Below are 22,687 nucleotides of genomic sequence, written 5' to 3' on the forward strand. Positions count from 1 at the left end.
TGGACTGTGAAGAAGGCTGAGCGCCGAAGAATTGATGCTTTTGAACTGTGGTGTTGGAGAAGACTCTTGAGAGTCCCTTGGACTGCAAGGAGATCCAACCAGTCCATCCTGAAGGAGATCAGCCCTGGGATTTCTTTGGAAGGAATGATGTTGAAGCCGAAATTCCAATACTTTGGCCACCTCATGCGAAGAGTTGACTCACTGGGAAAGACTGTGATGCTGGGAGGGATTGGAGGCAGGAGGAGAAGGGGACGACATAGGATGAGATGGCTGGATGGCATCACCAACTCAATGCACATGAGTTTGGGTGAACTCCGGGAGTTGGTGATGGACAGGGAGGCCTGGCGTGCTATGATTCATGGGGTCTCAAAGAGTCGGACACGATTGAGTGACTGAACTGAACTGAAGACGGAGATTAAAACTCAGAAGCTAGGGGTCAGATCAATAATTAATTTTGTTAGATTATATAATGGTATTGTGGTTATGGGGAAATTGCCTATTTAAAAGACAAAATATTGATGTATTTACAGCTAAAAAATGGTATGTCTAGAATTTGCTTTAAAATTTTTTTTAGTTGGGACAAGGACAAGAATAAACAAGCATGGCAAAATGTAAAAACTGACTGGTACATATATAGGGGCTCATGGACTATATGGTCGTGTGTATTTCCATCTTAAGATGTAAACAACATTATAATAATATCAACAGTAAAAATAACAGACTCTAAGAACTTCCTCCACTATGTGAGAGAAGGGGAAAAAAAAGATAAATAATCCAAACTAAAACCCTAATTCAGATAAGGGTCAAGATTTGGGGGGAGGGAGTAAGAACCACTACACAAGGGTTTTACTCACTCAACTCACCTGAATTCTACACACAGCAGAGTATGGTAAAGAAAGTCCCAGTGTTCCACCATATTGGAGGCATCAGCCAAAGCAAAAAAAAAAAATTTTTTTCAAGAATTATTTCCTCCTGCCAGTTTTTGCCCAAGAAATCCATTTATAAAGAACTTTCAAAAATTTCTCAAGTTCAAGAGTTAGGATTGTCAGTGAGTATTTTGTATAGACATAAAGCTTCCCTAATACCCTGAGCACATACAATTCTGACATAAGAGTTTCTGGGCGTGAAAATGGTATGGTATTCTTTCATTCCTAGTTCTCTGGCTCTGCTCCAAGACCACTTTTATCAAGTTATCTTGAGTGAGATCCTTTTTTAGGGGGAACAGGAGAAACTTTGAAAGACTTTTATGGAAACATTTGCACATACACATTCCAGTCCTTGAAGTAATGATACCAAGTGTTCTTCAAGGTTCTAAAGGGCAAATTCTAAAATTACGTAATTCCACCAAAATTTCTGCTGCAGGCAATCACCACCATATTTAAATCACATAATTGTTACTATGGGTAGGGAGAAAAGGAAAATGAATACTTTGATATTTTACTAAACGCCACTATTTAATACCATTTTAAACTAAGTCCTCTAAGTACAACCGTATTAGGTAGGTGCTGCTGCTGCTGCTGCTGCTGCTAAGTCGCTTCAGTCGTGTCTGACTCTGTGCGACCCCATAGACAGCAGCTCACCATGCTCCCCGTCCCTGGGATTCTCCAGGCAAGAACACTGGAGTGGGTTGCCATTTCCTTCTCCAATGCATGAAAGTGAAAAGTGAAAGTGAAGTTGCTCAGTCGTGTCCGACCCTCAGCCACCCCATGAACTGCAGCCTACCAGGCTCCTCCGTCCACTGGATTTTCCAGGCAAGAACACCGGAGTGGGTTGCCATTTCCTTCTCCAATGCATGAAAGTGAAAAGTGAAAGTGAAGTTGCTCAGTCGTGTCTGACTCCCAGCGACCCCATGGACTATCAATGTCCAAAACTTTCAGATGAGAAAAGTGGGGCACTGAAAGGCTAAGTAACTTGTTAAGTAAATGGCAGAACCAGACTTGAATCCAGTCTGGCTCCAGTATCTGGGCTACTCTCTGCTACAGAATCCATACCCTAAAACTTCTCACTCTGAAACACAAGAAAGATGACTACATGAACATTTCCAGACACTAGATCACTGACCCTCTTCATGATTCCAGTTACCTTTGAGATTTTACATTTTAAAAAACAAAATAAACAAAGGAAAATAACAAAACTAAAACATCCGGGCAGATCCTTTAAATAGTGTGGAAAGAATTAACAGCAGCTATTAAAGGCACTGGAGAAGGAAATGGCAACCCACTCCAGTGTTCTTGCCTGGAGAATCCCAGGGACAGAGGAGCCTGATGGGCTGCCGTCTGGTCCAAGAGTCAGACACGACTGAAGCGACTTAGCAGCAGCAGCAGCAGCAGCAGCATTATAGGCAGTAGCACCACTGACCAAAGCTAATAAGGCCCCTTATCTGTCCACTCTACTGCAAAGCTCACTAGTCAACAGATCTGTCTAGGTAGAGAGATGCCAATCAGTTTCATATCACTTCATTCTTTCATTTGACTGGTTAAATCAGAATCAAACATCTGTAACATGAAAGAGATAAGGAAACAAAAAGTTAAAGAAATGTGACAAAGGAATAAACAATTCATAAAACAGAACTTGTTAAAAGCTCTCTGAGATCCTCAGAAAGATGGTGCATTCATAAATCAAGAAAGAAAGCTGTGAAAAGGCAAAAAAGTACAAGAAAAGACTCTTGAAAACAAAATTTTTAAAAGGTAGTGTAAGGTTTTATACTGTGGAGGCAAAACCTAGAAAGTAGACAGAAACAGGAAACAGACAAGAAATAACGAAAGGATACCCAGCATCAGTCCAGGAGGTCAGCATTTAAGTAACAGAAGTTACAGAAAGAAAATAGGAAAAAAAAATTGAAGAGAGGACATTTTCAGAGAAATATAAATGTTCTACAACTAAAAGATTTAATTAACTAAAAGATTTATAAAGTCTTCCAATTAATAAGGCCCACTCAGTGCTCAAATGAATAAAGACCCACGCCATCAAAATCTTCGGAAAATTTCAGGCAACAATGACCAAAAAAGACAATAAACGCTTTCAGAGAAAAGGTAGCTCATATGCAAAGGAACAAGAATCAAACTGGCCTCCCACAGCAATATAAATAAAACCAAAAATAAACAAATGAGGCCTAGTGAAACTTGTACAGCAAAGGAAACCATAAATAAAACAAAAAGACAACCTACCATATTTGCAGAGAAAATATCTGCAAATAATGCAACTGACAAAGTCTTAACTTCCAAAATATACAAACAATAACAAAAAAACAAACAACCCAATCAAAAAAATAGAAGACCTAAACAGACATTTCTCCAAAGAAAACTTACAGATGGCCAACAAGCACATGAACAGATGCTCATCACAACTAATTATTAGAGAAATGCAAATCAGAACTACAATGAGGCACCACCTCACATGGGTTAGAATGGCCATCATTAAAAAGTCTACAAGTCACATGCTGGAGAAGGTGTGGAGAAAAGGAAACCCCCATACACTGTTGGTGATAATGTAAACTGGTCCAGCCACTGTGAAAAACAGTATGGAGGTTCCTCAAAAAAAACTAAAAACAGAAGTGCCATATGAGCCAGCAATTCCACTCCTGGGCATACCCAGACAAAACTATACTTCCCAATGTCAGCAGCACTAATAGTCAAGACACTGAAACAGCCTAAATGCCCACTGACAGAGGAATGGATAAAGAAGACGCGGTACCTACACTGAAATACGACTCAGCCACTAAAAAGAACGAAATACTGTCATTTACAGCAACATGGATGGACCTGAGATTATCATAGTAAGTGAAGTCAGAAATAGAAAGATAAATACCATCTAATATCACCGATATGTGGAACCTAAAAATAATACAAATCAACTTACTTACACAATAGGAACAGACTCACAGACATAAAAAAATAATAACTTAGGGTTACCAAAGAGGAAAGGCTAGGAGAGAGATAAATTAGGAGCTTGGGATTAACATATACACACTACTATATATAAGACAGATAATCAACAAGGACTTCCCTCTATATGACAGGGAACTTTACTAAATATTCTATATATTTAGAATAACCTATATAGGAAATAATAATATTTCCTATTATATAGGATAATAACCTATAATAGGAAAATAACCTTTATAGGAGAAGAATCTGAAAAACAATGCATATATGTATATGGGTAAATAGTCACTTTGCTGTACACCTGAACTAATACCACACTGTAAATCTACTATATTCCAATAAAAAAGTAAAATTAAATTTAAAAGAGAAAGACAAATGCCATATGATATCATTATATATGGAATCTAAACTATGAAACAAATGAACTTATCTATGAAACAAACACCAACTCACAGATACAGAGAACACACTTGTGGCTGCCAAGGGCAGGGGAGGGGGACCGGCTGGGAATCTGGGATCGGCAGATGCAAACTATTATTTATAGAATGGACAAACAACAAGGCCCGACTGTATGCACTGCGAACTATACTCAAACCACATTGGAGACAAATATGAAAAAGAATGTACATACAGGATAAGTGAGTCACTTTGCTGTACAGCAGAAATTAACCCAACACTGTAAATCAACTATACTTCAATTAAAAACAAATAATAATAAAACGGGCCTAAGACTTCTTTTCAATAATGAAGAATACTAGCAAAGAATGAATCAATGCCTTTGAAGCGCTGACAGAAAATTATGTTCAACCTACAATTATACTCTTAGCCACACTAACATTCCATTTTAAGAATAAAATAAAAACACTTTCAGACAAGGAAGTACTCAAAATTTACCTCCCATACATCTTACCTTAGTATGCAACCCAGCAAAACAAGACAATACACCAAAAAAGTGGACTACATAAAACTGGAGCAGAAGGATACAGGACATCAAGAGATGGATAACTATGAAAAAGGGAAATATCATAAATTCATTCTATCTTTAAGAAAATGAAAAATATTAAGGTCAGTTATAAAAACTAACAAAACCCTCGTCAAAAAAAAAAAAAAAGTAAACTGAGAACTCTGATATGGAGAGGTTATGGCATCCGTTTTATCTCTGCAGAACTACCTTCTCCCCACCCCGAGCATACATCTCCATCTGGGCATGGGACCAGGCTCCAGCTACTCTAATCTAGTCTCTCCACCTTGCCATAGCAACTTGTTCAGAAATAAACACAGAGCCAAGAATCAGTACTGGTGAGAGAGAGAGGCGAAGGAGGGTACCAAAAATAAAGCCAAAGGAGGAAAGCAAAGGGATATAGGGAGAGACTAATTCTTCTAAGTAATATTCAAGCACCTGGAGCCAATCCTATTCTATCCCCCTGAACTCTCTATTTCCTTTCTTAGGCTCTAACTGAACTAGTTTTCTAACACTAATAAGGATCTCTAACCAAAATACTCCTTTCAAAGCAGGAAGTCAAAAGACACCACCTACTGTTAGTAAAATAAAAATATACAGTATTTACTAAGGTGAGCAGAAAGCTAAAAATAATGATATGTAATTATATCAGAAAGAAGGTGGGGAACAGGGTAGTGGTGTTGGAAAATAATCCTTCATGGTTTTCTGTGTCTTACAAGCAAGGCACTGTCTGCTCTTTGTTTTGGACTATATTCTCAAGGACGTTCATACAGTGAGCAACCTTGGAAGACAGAAGCTCTGTCTTCAGTATACTACTGTCTCCCTCTGAAGCAAAGAGCAAGCGTGCTTACTGCCCATTACAAAATATCTGAAATCCTTAAAAGCAGAGTTTTCTCCAGTAACAAAATCCATTATGTGAAGTGTTGGCCCTCTCTGCAGTGTCCTGTGCGAAGTGCAGCTCGGGATACAGGCACAAATGAATGCTGATGCCCTAGCTACTGCTAAGGCTCTAAGTAATACACTGTACTTCATCTCTGACTCTGCCTCCAACCATAGCAGTCTGTATTTCCACCAGCATCCATGAAACTGTGACAGGCTAATTTGTTAGCTTCAAGTAGAGTAAACCCTCAGATCCTTTGTAATTCTGGACAGGTCGTAAATGAGAGCTAAATCTTGACTATCACTACAGACAATGCTTAAAATTGACAAATCTAGAAATGGAAGTATAAGAACATTAATATGGGGATTATCACTAGAAGAATCAAATAAAGAAGGAACTGAAGTGAGTCCCTGGGGGGTGGGAGGGGATTGGGAAGGCAGAGGACTAAGGGATTTTACTGCTTTCAACATAAACTCTGAACTATTACTTTTTCCACCCACCATGAACATGCATTCAAACAAGCAGCCTTTCTGGGCTCCTTTAAAGGGGGGAATAACGAAGTGTACAGGAAAAAACTCTTTTCAAGAGGAAGGGATGAACTGGGAGACTGGAGTTGACATATATACACAAGTATGTATAAAACAGGTAATAAGAACCTACTGTACAGCACAGGGAACTCTACTCAGTGATCCATGGTCACCTAAATGGGAAGGAAATCTAAAAAGAGGACATATGGATACGTACGACTGATTCACTTTGCTGCACAGCAGAAACTAACACAACACTGTAAAGCAACTATATTTCGGTAAAAATTAATTAAAAGAAAACCCTCTTTTTAGTATTCATTCCACTAAAACTGGATGGGAGCATCAAGAAAAGTACTAATTAAGCATGACGTTCTCCTCACAGTTCTAGAAATCTAAAAGGGAAAGTCTCTCACCACTGATCATCTCAAGCCAGAAAACAGTCTCAATGTATCTCCAAAAATAAGTATGTCATGTCTTGCTTTGGAGAATTTTTTTTTTATGAGTCTACTAGCGATGTACACAATAGTGTCCTACAACTTCTATGGAAAGCATATTACTGGCTTCAGCATATAAATGTATCCTTAAACATGATTTCCTGCAATAATAAGATTCTGCTGCTGCTGCTGCTGCTGAGTCACTTCAGTTGTGTCCAACTCTGTGTGACCCCATAGACGGCAGCCCACCAGGCTTCCCCCATCCCTGGGATTCTCCAGGCAAGAACACTGGAGTGGGTTGCCATTTCCTTCTCCAATGCAGGAAAGTGAAAAGTGAAAGTGAAGTCGCTTAGTTGTGTCCGACTCTCAGCGACCCCATGGACTTCGGCCCACCAGACTCCAGGCGAGAGTACTGGAGTGGGGTGCCATCGCCATCTCCGAATAAGATTCTAGGTTACCCCTTAAATCACCAGTGTTTTAAAAGTGAAATTAAAATTATGAGAAGAAATACTTCTATAGTGAAGGGAATAAAATATGTCATCTTACAAGGAAAAACATAGACAAACAGCTAATTAATGGTCAAAAAGTAATTCATATTAAAGAATCAGAATTTTCTAATCAAAATTTGAAATTAAAACAATTAAAAATAATTTGGAATTATTTTGTATAGTTGGTAGGGAATGACTAGTTCCATTTAGTATAACTTTTTTTCTTAAGAATCCAGAATAGCAAAGCCTACTCACTGTCTACCCCTCTACTTCTCCACCAAATTATACTTCTTATACAGCTCCCACTGAACCTAATTTTTAGTGACGATGAAGAAAGGGCATATACAAATTCTGCTCCCGAGACAAGCTAAGTTGTTATTGGGCTAAACTATAAGTAATAGAGGATCTGATTAGGAGCCAGCTCTGGTTTCATTTAAAATGCACTTTAAATTGTTGCTTAGTCGCTACATTGAGTCTGACTCTGCAACAACATACAGGTGCTTCAATCACACTGTTCCATTCAAACTACTTAACTTTTGAGAAGCTGGGGCAAATAAAAGAGCTCTGTGAAGTCAGTTTCACTACAGCGTTACTAACTTCTTTTTCATATCTAGCTGCTCTTCACTAAGAAGGCTTACTATGTAGTGATGTTCCTCTACAGTCAGACTGGATGGGTTTGAAACACAGCTCCTACACTCTACTGAGGCAAGTTGCTAAACCTCTAAGACTCAGTTTTCTGCAAGCAAAAAGGGACAGGAATACTTTCTTCATGGAATTGTTAGAAAGCTTTTTTTTTAAATACACATAAAAGCTTTAGCATAAGACCAAGTCGAAAGAAGAAAAGGAAGAAAGAAGATAGTTATTAATATTGTCATGCCTTATTTCATGGAAAGCCACATCCAGTAGGAAAGAGATGCTCCATCTGCACACAGTGGAACACACTCTGAGATTCTTTCTTGTTAATTAAACGACCAGTGAGGTAATGAAAAGCAACTTCACCAAAAAGATGCTACAGGCATGAAGCAGACAACGCATTTCAGCAAGCCAAACTCAGTCCCTTTTCCAGCAAGAGAAGAATCCTTCAATTTTCGCATGCTTGTTTGCCTTGGGCTTCCCAGGTGGTGCTAGTCTAAAGCATCTGCCTGCCAACACAGGAGACGCAGGTTCAATCCCTGGGTCAGGAAGATCCCTTGGAGATGGAAATGGCTGCCCATTCCAGTATTCTTGCCTGGAAAATTCCATAGACACAGGAACCTGGCGGGCTACAGTCCACGGGGTTGTAAAGAGTCTGATACAACTGAGGACACACGCACACATCATTATGGAACACAAAAGTCAACAAAAGCAAAACTTCTTAAACAATGGAGGTACTTTTAAATATAAATTTTAATGTAAATTATTTTATAGCTAACTTTATCATGTTACATTCTTTCCAACCTTCATTCATTCAACTAGCATTTGTTAAATAAGCATCTATGAAGCTCTCGGAATAAAGTGAACAAATTATCAAAGCCCTCAAGGAATTTACATTTTGGTGGTAAGAAAAACAACAATCACAGTAAGTAGTGTTCACAGTATATGTTTCAAGGAGGTAACGATTATGGGAGAAAATTGACTAGCGTAAGGGAACTTGGAAGTGCAGGAAGAGAGTGGCAATTGCCATTTTAGACAGTGATCAGAGTAGGCTTCCTTGAGAAGGTGCTGTTTAAGAAGAGATTTGAAAGAGGTGAGGGAATAAGAAATGAAAATTTATCTAGGCACATGGGACAGGCTAAGACAAGCACTTGCCTGCCCCACCATTACCTAACAAATAAATAAAAATGTTGTCTCTTATCACCTTCTCCAAAAAAAGACATCTATGCTAGCAAAATATATATATGACTCAGTGGTAAAGAATCCGCCTGCAACGCAGGAAACTCACGAGATGTGGGTTCGATCTCTGGGTCAGGAAGACCCCCTGGAGGTCCAAAAGCCAACCTATTTCAGTATTCTTGCCAGGAAAACCCCTGAACAGACAAGTCTGGCGGGCTACAGTTCAAAGGGTCACAAAGGGTCAGACACGATTGAGCAACTAAGCATACATAAATTCATTCAACAAATGTTTAGCTAAGGACACAGGAAAGAACACGATATGCACCACTTTCTATCCTAAACTATGAAGACCTCAGCAAAGGGCCTAAGGTTGACTACCTTTTAAGTGTTAAGATATACTTTTTTCCTCTGTTATTTTAGCTTATTGGGTCTTCACTGCTTTCAGAAAGGAAAGGAAGGGGAAGAAAGAAAGAAAGCAGAGATCTACAGAAATTTGTCCTCCAGATAAAGTGGGATGATACTACCTACAATGAAAAGTACCTCGGTCTCTATTCTTTAAAGCACAAATATTGGCCCCTTCAGTTTCTTCACCCGAAGAGTGAAAATTTTCAAAAGTAAGAACAATGATATTATAATCTCTCCCTGACTGCAGCAGGCCAAAATATTGCTACTGGGAGTCTAATAATTTTTTTAACACTTTCTCAAGATCCACTGCTATTACAGAAACACCATGATCTACCAAGTACAAGGTGCAATATGCCATGCACTAGCTACGTAAGAGGTCTCTGACCTCCAAGACCTCATCAAGTGGCATGGGAAAACATGATTTGCTGCTGCTGCTGTGTCGCTTCAGTCGTGTCCGACTCTGTGCGACCCCATAGACAGAACCCCCGTCCCTGGGATTCTCCAGGCAAGAACACTGGAGTGGGTTGCCATTTCCTTCTCCAAACATGCATTAGATAGGTTTTATGCTATTGGATTTACTACTTCGAAAGAAAGTACAGCACATACTACCATTTGGTTGAAAAGAAAAATACTATGAATTTTATTTCCTTCAAGTCACAACCAAAAGCTTGTATTTATAAGAGTTGAAAACACATTTTACAAACACTACAAAAAATTACTTTTGCAGAATTTTTTTTTCAGAACATACTTTATATAACTCATCTAAGCCCACTTAACAACTGGAGAGTAAAAGGTTAGAAAGTTAAAAGACCCACAAGAAATATATAAAAGGAAGCAAAAGAAATGTATTTATTGATTATTTTCCCCAATTACATTAAAGGACATTTTAAAATTAGTTGAAATACACTTCTACATATTAAGAAATGTACACAAGAAAAAACAGAAGACCAAGAAAAAAAAAAAAGTAGCACACTTGAACCTTATGCCCTAATCTACTTTTTTTAATTAAGAGGGCAAATCCTGGACTTTCCTGGTGGTGCAGTGGATTAGAATCTGCTTGCCAATGCAGGAAACAAGAGTTTGATCTCTGGTCCTGGTTCAGGAAGATTTCCCACGCAAAAGAGGAACTAAGCCGGTGCGCCACAACTACCGAGCCCAAGTGCTCTAACTACTGAAGCCCAAGAGCCTAGAGCCTGTGTTTTGCAACAAGAGAAGCCACCGTAATGAAAAGCCTGCAAAACACAGGGAAGAGTAGCTCCCACTCACCACAGAAAAAGCCAGAACATAGCAATGAAGACCCAGTGCAGCCAAAAGTAATTTATTTAAATTACTAAATTACTAATTATTAAATGGGATTCCCTGGTGGCTCAGGGGTAAAGAATCTGCCTGCCAATGCAAGAGATGTGGGTTCAATCCCTGGGTCAGGAAGATCCCCTGGAGTAAGAAACAGCAATCTACTACAGTATTCTTGCCTGGAAAATTCCACGGACAAAGGAGCCAGGCGGGCTACAGTCCACAGGGTCGCAAAAAGTCGGACACAACTGAGGGCACATGCACACACAACCTGCTACTTATACAACAAAAATGTGAATTTCCCAGAAAAGTTAGTATTTACTTGGACTTTTAATAATCAATTTTATTAATGATATTTGCCATAAAGGGGAAAATCCACAAGATGTTAAGATAAACAATAAAAAGACATAAGGATTGGACTTCCCTGGTGGTCCAGTGGTTAAGACTCCATGCTCCCAATGCAGGGGACCCCAGTTTGATCCCTAGTCAGAGAACTAGATCCTACATGCCTCAGCTAAGAGTTCACATGCTGCAACTAAAGATCCCACATTCCGAAATGAAGATCAAAGATCCCGCATGCTGAAACTAAGACCTGGTACAGCCAAATAAATAAATAAAAAGAAATATTAAAAAAAAAAAAGACAAAAGGATAAATTCTTAAATTTAAGACTGGTACATGCCAAAGAATATATAGGTCTGTAAACTGTGCTGAGAGAAAAAGTGACAGAAGTTAACTAATGCACTGTACATAATGCCTGGCATATAAAACATGCTCCCTTTTTTTAAGTAAATGAATAAATACATAGGACTTGAAATTCCACAAGTTAAAAATGGTGATATTTAACTATTTTATCAAGATAACCATGGAACGTTTCATAAAACATGGGCAAAGAAAAATGTCAAATGAAAGATATGATTCCTAAAGTATAAATCTATAGACTTTCTATGCATTTATTTTCAGGATCCATTTTCACAGTCTTCATAGCATCCCAAATAAGCTGGACTACTGTGATGATAGTACAGATCTTCAACTAGAAGACAGCCTGAACCACGGAAACTTATCCCCAAGGGCTGAAGTGGTACGTAGAAAGTACCAAGAACCTCCAGAGAATAATTCTGATAACTGAACTTGAAATAAAATCTCTTGCTCTACTTAGGAAACAAGTTTGTCTCTCCTGGTTCCTGAACAATAGAGCAAATGTGTCCTTTGAGACTTCCTTACCAAACTCAAAATCATCTTCAGAAACTCCAGCTAATCAATTTTCTATGGCAGTTCCAACAGTGATTTCAGAGCTTCAGATAGGCAATTTTATGTTATTAATTATTTAATATACATTTTTTTTTTTATGATCCAGTGGATGTTGGCAATTTGATCTCTGGTTCCTCTGCCTTTTCTAAAACCAGCTTGAACATCTGGAGGTTCACGGTTCACATGTTGCTGAAGCCTGGCTTGGAGAATTTTGAGTATTACTTTACTAGCATATGAGATGAATGCAATTGTGTGGTAGTCTGAGCATTCTTTGGCATTGCCTTTCTTTGGGATTGGAATGAAAACTGACTTTTTCCAGTCCTGTGGCCACTGCTCAGTTTTCCAAATTTGCTGACAAATTCAATGCAGCACTTTCACAGCATCATCTTTCAGGATGTGAAATAGCTCAACTGGAATTCCATCACCTCCACTAGCTTTGTTCACAGTGATACTTCCTAAAGCCCATTTGACTTCACATTCCAGGATGTCTGGCGCTAGGTGAGTGATCTAGATTAAAAAAAAAAAGACAAAAGGATAAATTCTTAAATTTAAGACTGGTACATCGTGATTATCTGGGTCGTGATAATCTTTTTTGTACAGTTCTTCAGTGTATTCTTGCCACCTCTTCTTAATATCTTCTGCTTCTGTTAGGTCCATACCATTTCCATCCTTTATTGAGCCCATCTTTGCATGAAATGTTCCCTTGGTATCTCTAATTTTCTTGAAGAGATCTCTAGTCTTTCCCATTCTGTTGTTTTCCTCTATTTCTTTGCATTGATCGCTGAGGAAGGCTATTCTTTGGAACTCTGCATTCAAAAAGGTATATCTATCCTTTTCTCCTTTGCTTTTCGCTTCTCTTCTTTTCACAGCTATTTGTAAGGCCTCCTCCAACAGCCATTTTGCTTTTTTGCATTTCCTTTTCTTGGGGATGGTCTTGATCACTGCCTCCTGTACAATGTCACGAACCTCCATCCATAGTTCACCAAGCACTCTATCAGATCTAGTCCCTTAAATCTATTTCTCACTTCCACTGTATAATCATAAGGGATTTGATTTAGGTCATACCTGAATGGTCTAGTGGTTTTTCCCTACTTTCTTCAATTTAAGTCTGAATTTGGCAATAAGGAGTTCATGATCTGAGCCACAGTCAGCTCCCGGTCTTGTTTTTGCTGACTGTATAGAGCTTGTCATTGGCTGCAATGAATATAATCAATCTGATTTCGGTGTTGGCCATCTGGTGATATCCATGTGTAGAGTCTTCTCTAATGATGTTGGAAGAGGGTGTTTGCTATGACCAGTGCATTCTCTTGGCAAAACTCTATTAGCCTTTGCCTTGCTTCATTGTGTACTCCAAGGCCAAATTTGCCTAGGTTACTCCAGGTATCTCTTGACTTCCTACTTTTACATTTCAGCCCCCTATGATGAAAAGGACATTTTTTCGTGTTAGTTCTAGAAGGTCTTATAGGTCATCACAGACCATTTACCTTCAGCTTCTTCAGCATTAGTGGTTGGGACATACACTTGGATTACCATGATATTGAATGGTTTGCTTTGGAAACAGAGATCATTCTGTCGTTTTTGAGCTTGCACCCAAATACTGCATTTTGGACTCTGTTGACTATGAGGGCTACTTCATTTCTTCTAAGGGATTCTTGCCCACAGTAGTAGATATAATGGTCATCTGAATTAAATTCACCCATTCCGGTCCATTTTAGTTCACTGATTCCTAAAATGTCAATGTTCACTCTTGTCATCTCCTGTTTGACCACCTCCAATTTACCTTGATTCACGGACCTAACATTCCAGTTTCCTATGCAATATTGTTCTTTACAACATTGGACTTTACTTCCATCACCAGTCACATCCACAACTGGGCGCTGTTTTCACTTTGGCTCCGTCTCTTCATTCTTTCTGGAGTTATTTCTCCATGACCTGTCTGTCTTGGGTGGCCCTACATGGCATGGATCATAGTTTCATTGAGCTAGACAAGGCTGTGATTCATGTGATCAGTTTGGTTAGTTTTCTGTGATTGTGGTTTTCATTCTGTCTGCCCTCTGATGGATAAGGATAAGAGGCTTGTGGAAGCTTCCTGATGTAGACTCATTCAATACTCACTTCGATCTATTCTCACATGGACGTCCTGATTTACAGAGGCTGGACAGCTAAAAACTACATTTTTCAGATGCCCTTGAAGCAAAGGTTTCACGTAAGACCAAAGCGTGGCCAAGAAGATCACCTAAGATATAGAGAGCGAAAAGTAACATGTAGTGATATTTTTACCCAAAGAAGTGAAAACTTCCGCCATGTATAAATCAGCTTTCTGATTCAACAACACAGCCCATAATGGCAGTAGCCCCTTCTCAGGCAAGTTCTATAATGTCCTTGTGGGGTCTGTTCCAAGAAACTCAGTCTAGTTTGTTCACTCACTCTACTCAATGTTTACCTCTTTCTTAATAAATCCCATTTGCTACAACTACTTACAGCAGATGCTCTTGCTACAGATTCTTGTAAAATAAGTACAAAGTAAACAGGGATGTTAAAAAAAAAAAAAAAAGGCACCATCCTGGGACTTCCCTGGCGTTCCGGTGGTTAAGAATCCACCTTGCAATGCAAGGGATATGGGTCTGAGTCCCCGTCAGGGAACTAAGATCCTGCACGGCATGGAACAACTAAGCCCATGTGCCACAACAAAGACCCTGCATGTACAACTAAGATCCAACACAGACAAATAAATATTAAAAAAAAAAAAGCCTCATCCTATTAGCAGTTAGAAACCTATCAAGAGTTAACAGCTTATGGATAAAGATATAGGCTTGACCTGGAAGGGAGAAGGCAATGGCACCCCACTCCAGTACTGTTGCCTGGAAAATCCCATGGATGGAGGAGCCTGGTAGGCTGCAGTCCATGGGGTTGCTAAGAGTCAGACACAACTGAGCGACTTCACTTTCACTTTCCACTTTCATGCATTGGAGAAGGTAATGGCACCCCACTCCAGTGTTCTTGCCTGGAGAATCCCAGGGACGGGGGAGCCTGGTAGGCTGCAGTCCATGGGGTCGCACAGAGTTGGACACGACTGAAGTGACTTAGCAGCAGCAGACCTGGAAAGCATTATAATTGAGAAGCCTAAAAGGCTACTGGCCAGATTACAAGGAGCACAATATAGAGTTAACAACAGCGCTTTAGACAGCCTCACAGATCTAGAGAACAAACTAGTGGTCCACAGTTGTGGAGGGTGAGGAGGATACACAGGGGTAGAGAAGTATGAGGTACAAACTATTAGGTAAAAAACAAGCTACAAGGATATATTATATAACACAGCGAGTATAGCCAATATTTTATAATAACTATAAGTGGTGTATAACCTTTAAAAATTGTAGGACTTCCCCAGTCCAGTGGTTAAGACACCACACTCCCAATGCAAGAGGAGCGAGTTCACTCCCTGGCCAGGGAACTAAGACCTCACATATTGTGCAGCATGGCCCCCCACCCAAAAAAACTGTTATTCAATCGTTATATGGTACACTATTGCATACAACTGTACACATTATAACTTACATAATATTGTACAGCAACTATACTTCAATTTTAAAAAAAAGAGGTTTAGATAGTTTGGATCTGGAAGAGAAAGAATTGCCAGCAAAGCTGATAAATCAGGAGAAATAAGAGACGAGAACCAAGAAAGGAGAGAATTCAAAAAATGTGAAGATGTCTTCCATTCAACTAAATACCAAAGATGACAAACTGGGTTAAGATCCATTCTTCATATTGCTTCCTTTCTCAAAGATTATCCTATATAAAAAAATAATGCTCAAACTCTCTCCAAAATTGGGCCCCTTGTGTGCTACAGTTCCTTTATACCATATGTTTTTCTTTTTCTTTCTTTATGGCTGTCCTGGGTCTTCGCTGCTGCATGTGGGCTTTCCCTAGTTGTGGCGAGCAGGCTTCTCATTGCAGTGACTTCTCTCGTTACAGAGCACAGGTTCTAGGTGCACAGGCTTCGGGAGATGGGGCTTAGTTGCCGCGCGTGGAATCTTCTTGGACCAGCAACTGAACCCGTGCATTAGTAGGCAGATTCTTAACCACCAGACCACCAAGGAAGTCCTTCTTTCTTCTTTTTTAATATCACAACTTTTATTCAGTCTTCTTTAAAAAAAAAAAAAAATCTCTTTTTTAGGTCCTAAAATAAAAGTCCAATCCAAGACCCACATCTAAAAAGCTTTCACAGTAGTCGAAGTTGCCTCCTCTGAATTCATGGAACATTTATTCATCAGACACCAAACTAAAATCCAAACTAAATTATAAGCTTAAATAGAGCAGGGGCTATGTTCTTCTTTATATTCTGAACCCCCAGTATAATGCCACATTCAGTGCTAACAAATAGGCCCTTTCAACAGGTAGTTTCAGAAGGGTGGAGTTAAGATTGCAGGAGATTAAAATTTTAACTAAATTGACTTGGAAGGTGCACAAAGAAACTTTCTGTAGGGATGGTGATGTTCTATATCTTGACAGGGTTATGGGTTAAAGAGATGTATGAACTTGTTCAAACTAAGGGACAAGTTAAACTATTTATTTACAAAATAATAGTTCATGATAGGAATGCTCAAGTAAAGAGTAAAGTATATTTACTCTGAAATACAACCAAAACATAAGATGGGTTGATAAAACACATTGACAGAGAAGTCAGAATGCGTGGACAGATAAAGTAAATGTAGCAAAATAAGAATTACAAAATCTAAGTTGTCGATATTTAGGTATTCAATGTATAAACAATTCTTGCAACTTTTCTATGATTGAAATTTTCGTGATAAAATGATAGGGGGGAAAAAAGCAGAGTGGAAATGAAGCTGTGAGAGGCTCACATTGTTTCAGAAGTTAGTCAATTAAAGGACTGATCTTAAGAAGAAAAAGAAGGTATATACATTCCTCTAGAGGGTATCTGGATTATTCCTCTTCTCTCTAGCTCTATCTCTAGTCTTAGACTGACTACACAGGCTAGTTCTGGTCTTGAGTACTTGTTGCCTGAAAGAAAATGCATACTAAGCTCCCTTCATTCTAGAACAATCCAAATCTGTGGAGACTAACCCCTTTGTCTGTCTTGGGATAAAATAATCTGTTTCTCATTCTTTTTACCTGAGTTTCTAATACCTCCTTGACTCACAGTTAGACTAAACCTGTGACCAATCTGCGTTAACGTAAATGGTTCATCCTCTTGGTCCAATTCTTGCCCTTCAGACTCATGGCCTTCCACACCAACAGAATGTTAAAACAAAGGTCACACAGTCCCTGGCTGAGGACCTGGCAGAGAGTACCCAAAAATGCCTGCTGTATGAGTAAAACCCATGCTTGATAATAACATGATACACAAACAGAGCTTAGTTTCACATTTAAATCTACACTGTGTTGAGGGTTGAAAAATGTTTGTGCTAAGTTTCCAGAGCTGAACATTTAAAAAGGGAAGACCTGGAGCCTCTTCTGTGGAAAGCAAACTAGAAGATGGACCTAGAAACAAAAGGCTGACAAACTCTCAACTGACTTTAAGAAACACCTACATTTAAATCATTAATGCTTTCCCCAGATAATACAGTATGTTCATCAGCTTCAAAGCACCATAAACATGAACTAAAGGGGGGAAGATAAATTATGCATGGGTAAGAATTGACAGGAATTCAATTCCCAATGACCTAGATGCATTTGGAGTTCATTTGCTCTTTTTTTGTTATTGTTGCTTCCAAAGGACTACAGATTATGCACTTGCTGAATTTTGCCTTTGTCACACATGACCTAACAAGGAAGGCATTCATTCTACCATAGTAGCTTCTCTCAAGTGTCTGGTTCTAAACAGCTGCAAATTTTGGAAGATAACACTAAATGATGTCTCTAACCATTAGTATGTTCTCTCCCCAATAAATATGAAAATAAGATTCAGGGCTACTAGAGTATCAAAATTGCACAAATTAAACTGGCTGAGCATAAATTTATTAGAAAAGGAAGTAAAAAATGTGTATAAGAATTTTAATTCTATGTATTAATAGAATAATTGAGCCAATAAACATATCCTAAAGAATTTCTAGTACTTTTATTGTTTATATTTGCTTTTATCTGTTAGAAAGATGCTGTATCACTAATGACTGGCTAACTTAGTCCCCTAAATACAGCAACTGGATAAAATAACAAAATAATACTGATCTCAAATAAATTTCCATTTATAAAAAGTAAAAGCTGCTTCCTAGTCCCAAAACTGCAAGGCCTGGGTGAAAAATAACCTGCTCAAAGTAGAAACAAACTGTCAAAATGTTTACGTGTTATGGCTGGTTTAGTTTTACAACTATTCAAAGCTGTTTTTTTTATAGTTTTCATTGTCTCTCAGTCATATTAGAATACATGAAGACCTTTATTCACCACCTATCAACTCATTTTCCATTAAAAAAAAAAAATCATTAAACTGCTAAACACAATGGGTGGGGGTGGGGGAAATGCACTGCCAAGGAGAAGCTATTTTATCATCATCATTTATGTGTCTTTCCACTTACACACAGTTTGACTTTCACCCCTTCCGATGTACACTACTACATTTAATTTACACGCATCCATGTGAGAATCCCAGGGATGGGGAGCCTGGTGGGCTGCCGTCTGTGGGGTCGCACAGAGTCGGACACGACTGAAGTGACGGAGCAGCACCATCTAGCCTCCCCCAAAAAGGCTCATTGGAATAGATACATTAAAGTGTTCTTTTTGTACCTCCTTCAACTCCATTACATAATATCTTGTCATGATCATTTAATTTTAAAGAGTAGCTTGGTTAACACCCTCAAATTAGCAATTTCATTGTTAATTTGGTACTTATCAGCCTTGAGGATCCAAAAAACCAAATTATGTCTTCAGAGCCTTAACATTGTCACCACACAATTCCTAATGTTTTAAAATATGTATATTGTAATTTTCAAATAGTACATACAATGCTGTAGAATGTCCAAAGTATGGTGAGTATTAAAATGAGATTTACAAGAACATCTTGTTTTGTAAACTTCCAGTCAAATCTAACAGTAATTAACAAGGGTAAATTTCTGCTTTCATTTTCTGAGTAAACAAAGAAACACAGCATAACTTCCACCAGCATGTTGATGCAAAATCTAGAGACGCAATACCTTTTCAATCACCTTTAAAGAGCAAATCAGAGAAGAAGTATTAACAACAGAAAACCCCTAATAAGTCAAGGTCAATAGGGAGGGACTGAGGACTCCCATCCTAGTTTCCTGCTGAAGACACTAAATTGCAATTATGCTTAAGTTTTAGCCATCTACCTCTCAAACTAGATTCTATTTAAATGGTTTTATAGAGAGGAAGAAATGATGAGTCCAAGTACTGATATGCTGCAATACTTGAAGCTAGTAACGGCAGGTCTAGCTCCTCTTCTAGCCTGATCTCTTTGGAAAGCTTCGGAAGAAAAGCGGTATTCACAAACAAGGCATTTTTAAAAATTCTGTAGTTTCATATTTGCAAGCACTACAGACAAAATTTTAGTTACTTGTCCAGGCAAGCAGTTCCTGGTATATGTTATTTTACTGTTACACCCAGTCTTAGTAGGAAAACAAGAAAAAGCCTTTTTGGTGAGCTATAACCGCAGGAAACCCTCAATTATCCATGACTAGGAACAACCTGGGATAAATTAAATCCCCAGGTAATTATTATTTAACAATAATATTGGATTAATTCAGACCTCCTCCTTTCCTTTTTACAAAAGAAAAAGTTGACTTAAAAGCCGCTCTCTTCCAAGCCACTCTCTTAACAACAAAAAAGCAAATGGGCAGATAAATTATTTCAAAATTGTATAGCAAGAAAGAGTAAGGAAATCATCAGCACTCAAATTGGTTCTTTTTCAGCAATTCCGATCACAAGCCATCAAACTACGAGTTAAGCTCTCTGAAAAGCATTTAGATCAAACACCCACCATCCACCCCCACCAAAAAAAAAAAAATCCTCCTGATTGAGATTTTCCTAAAGCAAATGGATATTATATTGAACTGTGTAACAATGCTTGTTCGAAATGAAGTTAAAGAACTTGACAACTACTACATTAAAACTGTAAAATGCTGATATCGAACAACTTTCGATTCAAATTCCCTTGGACCCCAGGCGTTGACAGCAGCTTGAACTTCCTTTCTTTCCCCGTCCCGGTCCTCCCGGCCCTTCTGTGAGCCAGGGTTCCCACCAGGGCCTGCAGTGACATCACAGCTCATATCCTCGTAACCCCTGACGTCACAGACACGCGGACCCATAGCACTGTGACTTCATCGCGGACTGGGGCGGAACCGCAGTCGACCTGCACCAGCCCAGAGGCCAGAGAAGCCTCCGAACCTCCGTCCTGCCCGGTCCCCAAAGAAGGTTAAGGACAGGCGCCAGCTCACCTGCGTTGGGACAGGGAAGGACGGAGCGGCCGAGCCCTGGCGGGAGCCACCGGGCAAAACAACCCCCACCCAGGGCCCGACTTCCTCACCGGCCGCCAGTACCGGGGATGGGAGAGACGATCCTGAAACTCCTCAGGGCCTATCCCGGATCTCCTCGGCTTCAACCCAGACCCGGGACCCCGTTCCCGCCCGCCGGCCCGCCTGACCCTCCGAGCCCCGCGGGGGCGCTCAGCGCCCGGCCCGTGTGCAGGCGGAGGCCGTCCCAGGACAAGGTGCAGGCCACCGAGTCCCTGCCCCAGACCGAGCCTCGGACCGGCGGGCGGCACCCCCGCCCCCACCCGCCCGGCGCCCCAAGAGCGCAGGCGGGCGGCGGGAGGGGGCGGGGAGCGGCCACCGTGGCCGCCGCCGGACCCCGACCGCGCTGCTCTCGCGCCACGCCCCACCCCAGCCCGGACCCACCTGCGCTCCTGCCCCGGCCGGGGCCTGGCCAGGGGCTGCACACCCCTATACAGCGGTGGCGGCCGGAGGCCTGGCTCGCTCCCCACCGCTGAGACAGACCGAGCGCCCAGCGCGGCGCGGCGGAGCCCAACGCTCGCCCCGAAACCCATTTGTTTGGCTAAAACGGCGTGACGTCACGCGCCGGCCCAATCGACGGTTGGCCAGGGGAGGGGCCGCGGAGTCAGGGTCACAACGCCCCCTGCCGGGCTTCTGCGGCACTTCGGGCGCTTGGGGATTCAGAGTGGGGGCACTTAAACAGGGAGAAAACCTGGTGAGGCTTCTTCGGGCCCCCAAGTGGTGAAGAGTGAAAGCTCGAGCACGACCTGTAGAGAAAGGACTCAACCCCTCAAGCTAGCCAGAATGGTAGTAAGCCAGGGTTCAACAGTCAGCAGCAATGGCAAGTCTATTAATACTCGTGGGTGGATGTCGGTGGAACTAGCTAAATGGTGTTAAATTACTGGTAGTTACCTGGTAGATCTGGGTTCAGATTTCGGTTCTGCTACTACCTGGGGAAGCTGGGCTTCAGAGTTCTTATTTGTAAAATGAAGGGATTGGCAATGTCCGTAACGTTCTTTTCTATACAAATGCAGGAATGCGTGCGTGCATGCTAAGTCGCTTCAGTCGTGTCTGACTATTGGGACCCGATGGACTGTAGCCCGCCAGGCTCCTCTATCCATGGGAGTCCCAGGAAAGAATACTGGCGTGGGTTGTCATGCCCTCCTCAATGGCAGTGATACCTACCAGCAATTTGATAAACTTTGAGGTTGACAGTCTCAAAATGTGATCTTTAGAAGAGTAAGGGATTGTAAATGATGACTACAAAAGAGGTTTTTGGTACTTTAATACTTTCAAATGAGAGTGCCAGTGAAGGCTATTTTATACTCACCCTTTAAACTGATAATTGTATTCACTGTAAAAATAATTTTGACCACATCATAGACCATGAGGACAATAAAAGAAAAAAACTCCTTCACCCTGACACAGGCACTCAGCATTCAGCCTATTTTCCTATAGACATTTTCTCATGCATATTTATTTTACAATGTTGTGCTCACAGTGTACACACAATTTTGGATCCTTGTTGGTTTGGAGTGCTTTTTTGTTTTTGCGTTTATAACTGTTTTTTCCTAGTTCTACATAAGCTTCATAAACACTTTAGAAGCTGTGTAAAATTATATTAAGTGAACATACAAAATTTACCAAGTTCTTCATTCTCAGACATTTCCTTTATGACATTATATGGAAACCATAGGACATTTTCATGAATGTAAATTTTTTAAGATAAATACCCAGAAATGGAATTTCTAGGTGAAAGAGTATTGGCACTTTTAAAAGTCTCGCCCTCATGGTAGTTTGCAGTCACTTTTATGGGTCATTTCTTCCAGGTTTCCTTTGACCAATCGTCTTGCGTTCCCTGTTTCTGAGTCTGTATTTGCTATTTCTCAGGGTCCCCCCATGTGTGCGTGTATCTTTTAGCCATGATGAATTCTAGCCAAGAGACTTATGGGCAGCTGACATCACTAACTATGAGGTGATGCCCCCTCTCTTTGACCTCCAAGGAGCCTTTTCTGAGCATGGATATAGGCAAGGAGTTTTCCTTAACTTTGAATATGAGGAATATGTGGTCTCTTACCGGTGGCGCTGGTGGTAAAGAACCCCCCAGCCAATGCAGGTGATGTAAAGAGAGCAGGTTCCATCCCTGGCTTGGGAAGATCGCCTGGAGCAGCGCATGGCAACCCACTCCAGTGTTCTTTGCTGGAGAATCCCATGGTCAGAGGAGCCTGGCGGGCTACAGTCCATAGGGATGCACAGAGTTGGACACGACTGAAGCGACTTAGCATGCACTCGTCT

At 40.4% G+C, this 22,687-nt stretch overlaps 1 protein-coding gene across 5 annotated transcripts in view; it reads right to left on the minus strand.

The window, feature by feature from the left end:
* Positions 1 to 20,955, minus strand: part of FBXO34 (F-box protein 34) — an 81,257-nt gene extending 60,302 nt beyond the window's left edge. For 2 of the 5 annotated variants that reach the window (XM_070377791.1, XM_070377792.1), the window contains exon 1: positions 20,798 to 20,938. Coding sequence is in view for 1 of the 5 variants with exons in the window: in XM_070377790.1 (XP_070233891.1) it covers positions 20,798 to 20,946 (149 nt within the window). In the remaining 4 variants the exon portion in view is untranslated. Of the gene's footprint in view, positions 1 to 20,427; positions 20,449 to 20,797 lie in introns of those variants that run through there. The other 3 variants (XM_070377790.1, XM_070377793.1, XM_070377795.1) reach the window with 3 other exon arrangements.
* Between the last annotated feature and the right edge of the window lie 1,732 nt (positions 20,956 to 22,687).

This window comes from Bos mutus, chromosome 10 (assembly GCF_027580195.1).
Source record: "Bos mutus isolate GX-2022 chromosome 10, NWIPB_WYAK_1.1, whole genome shotgun sequence".
Taxonomy (NCBI): domain Eukaryota; kingdom Metazoa; phylum Chordata; class Mammalia; order Artiodactyla; family Bovidae; genus Bos; species Bos mutus.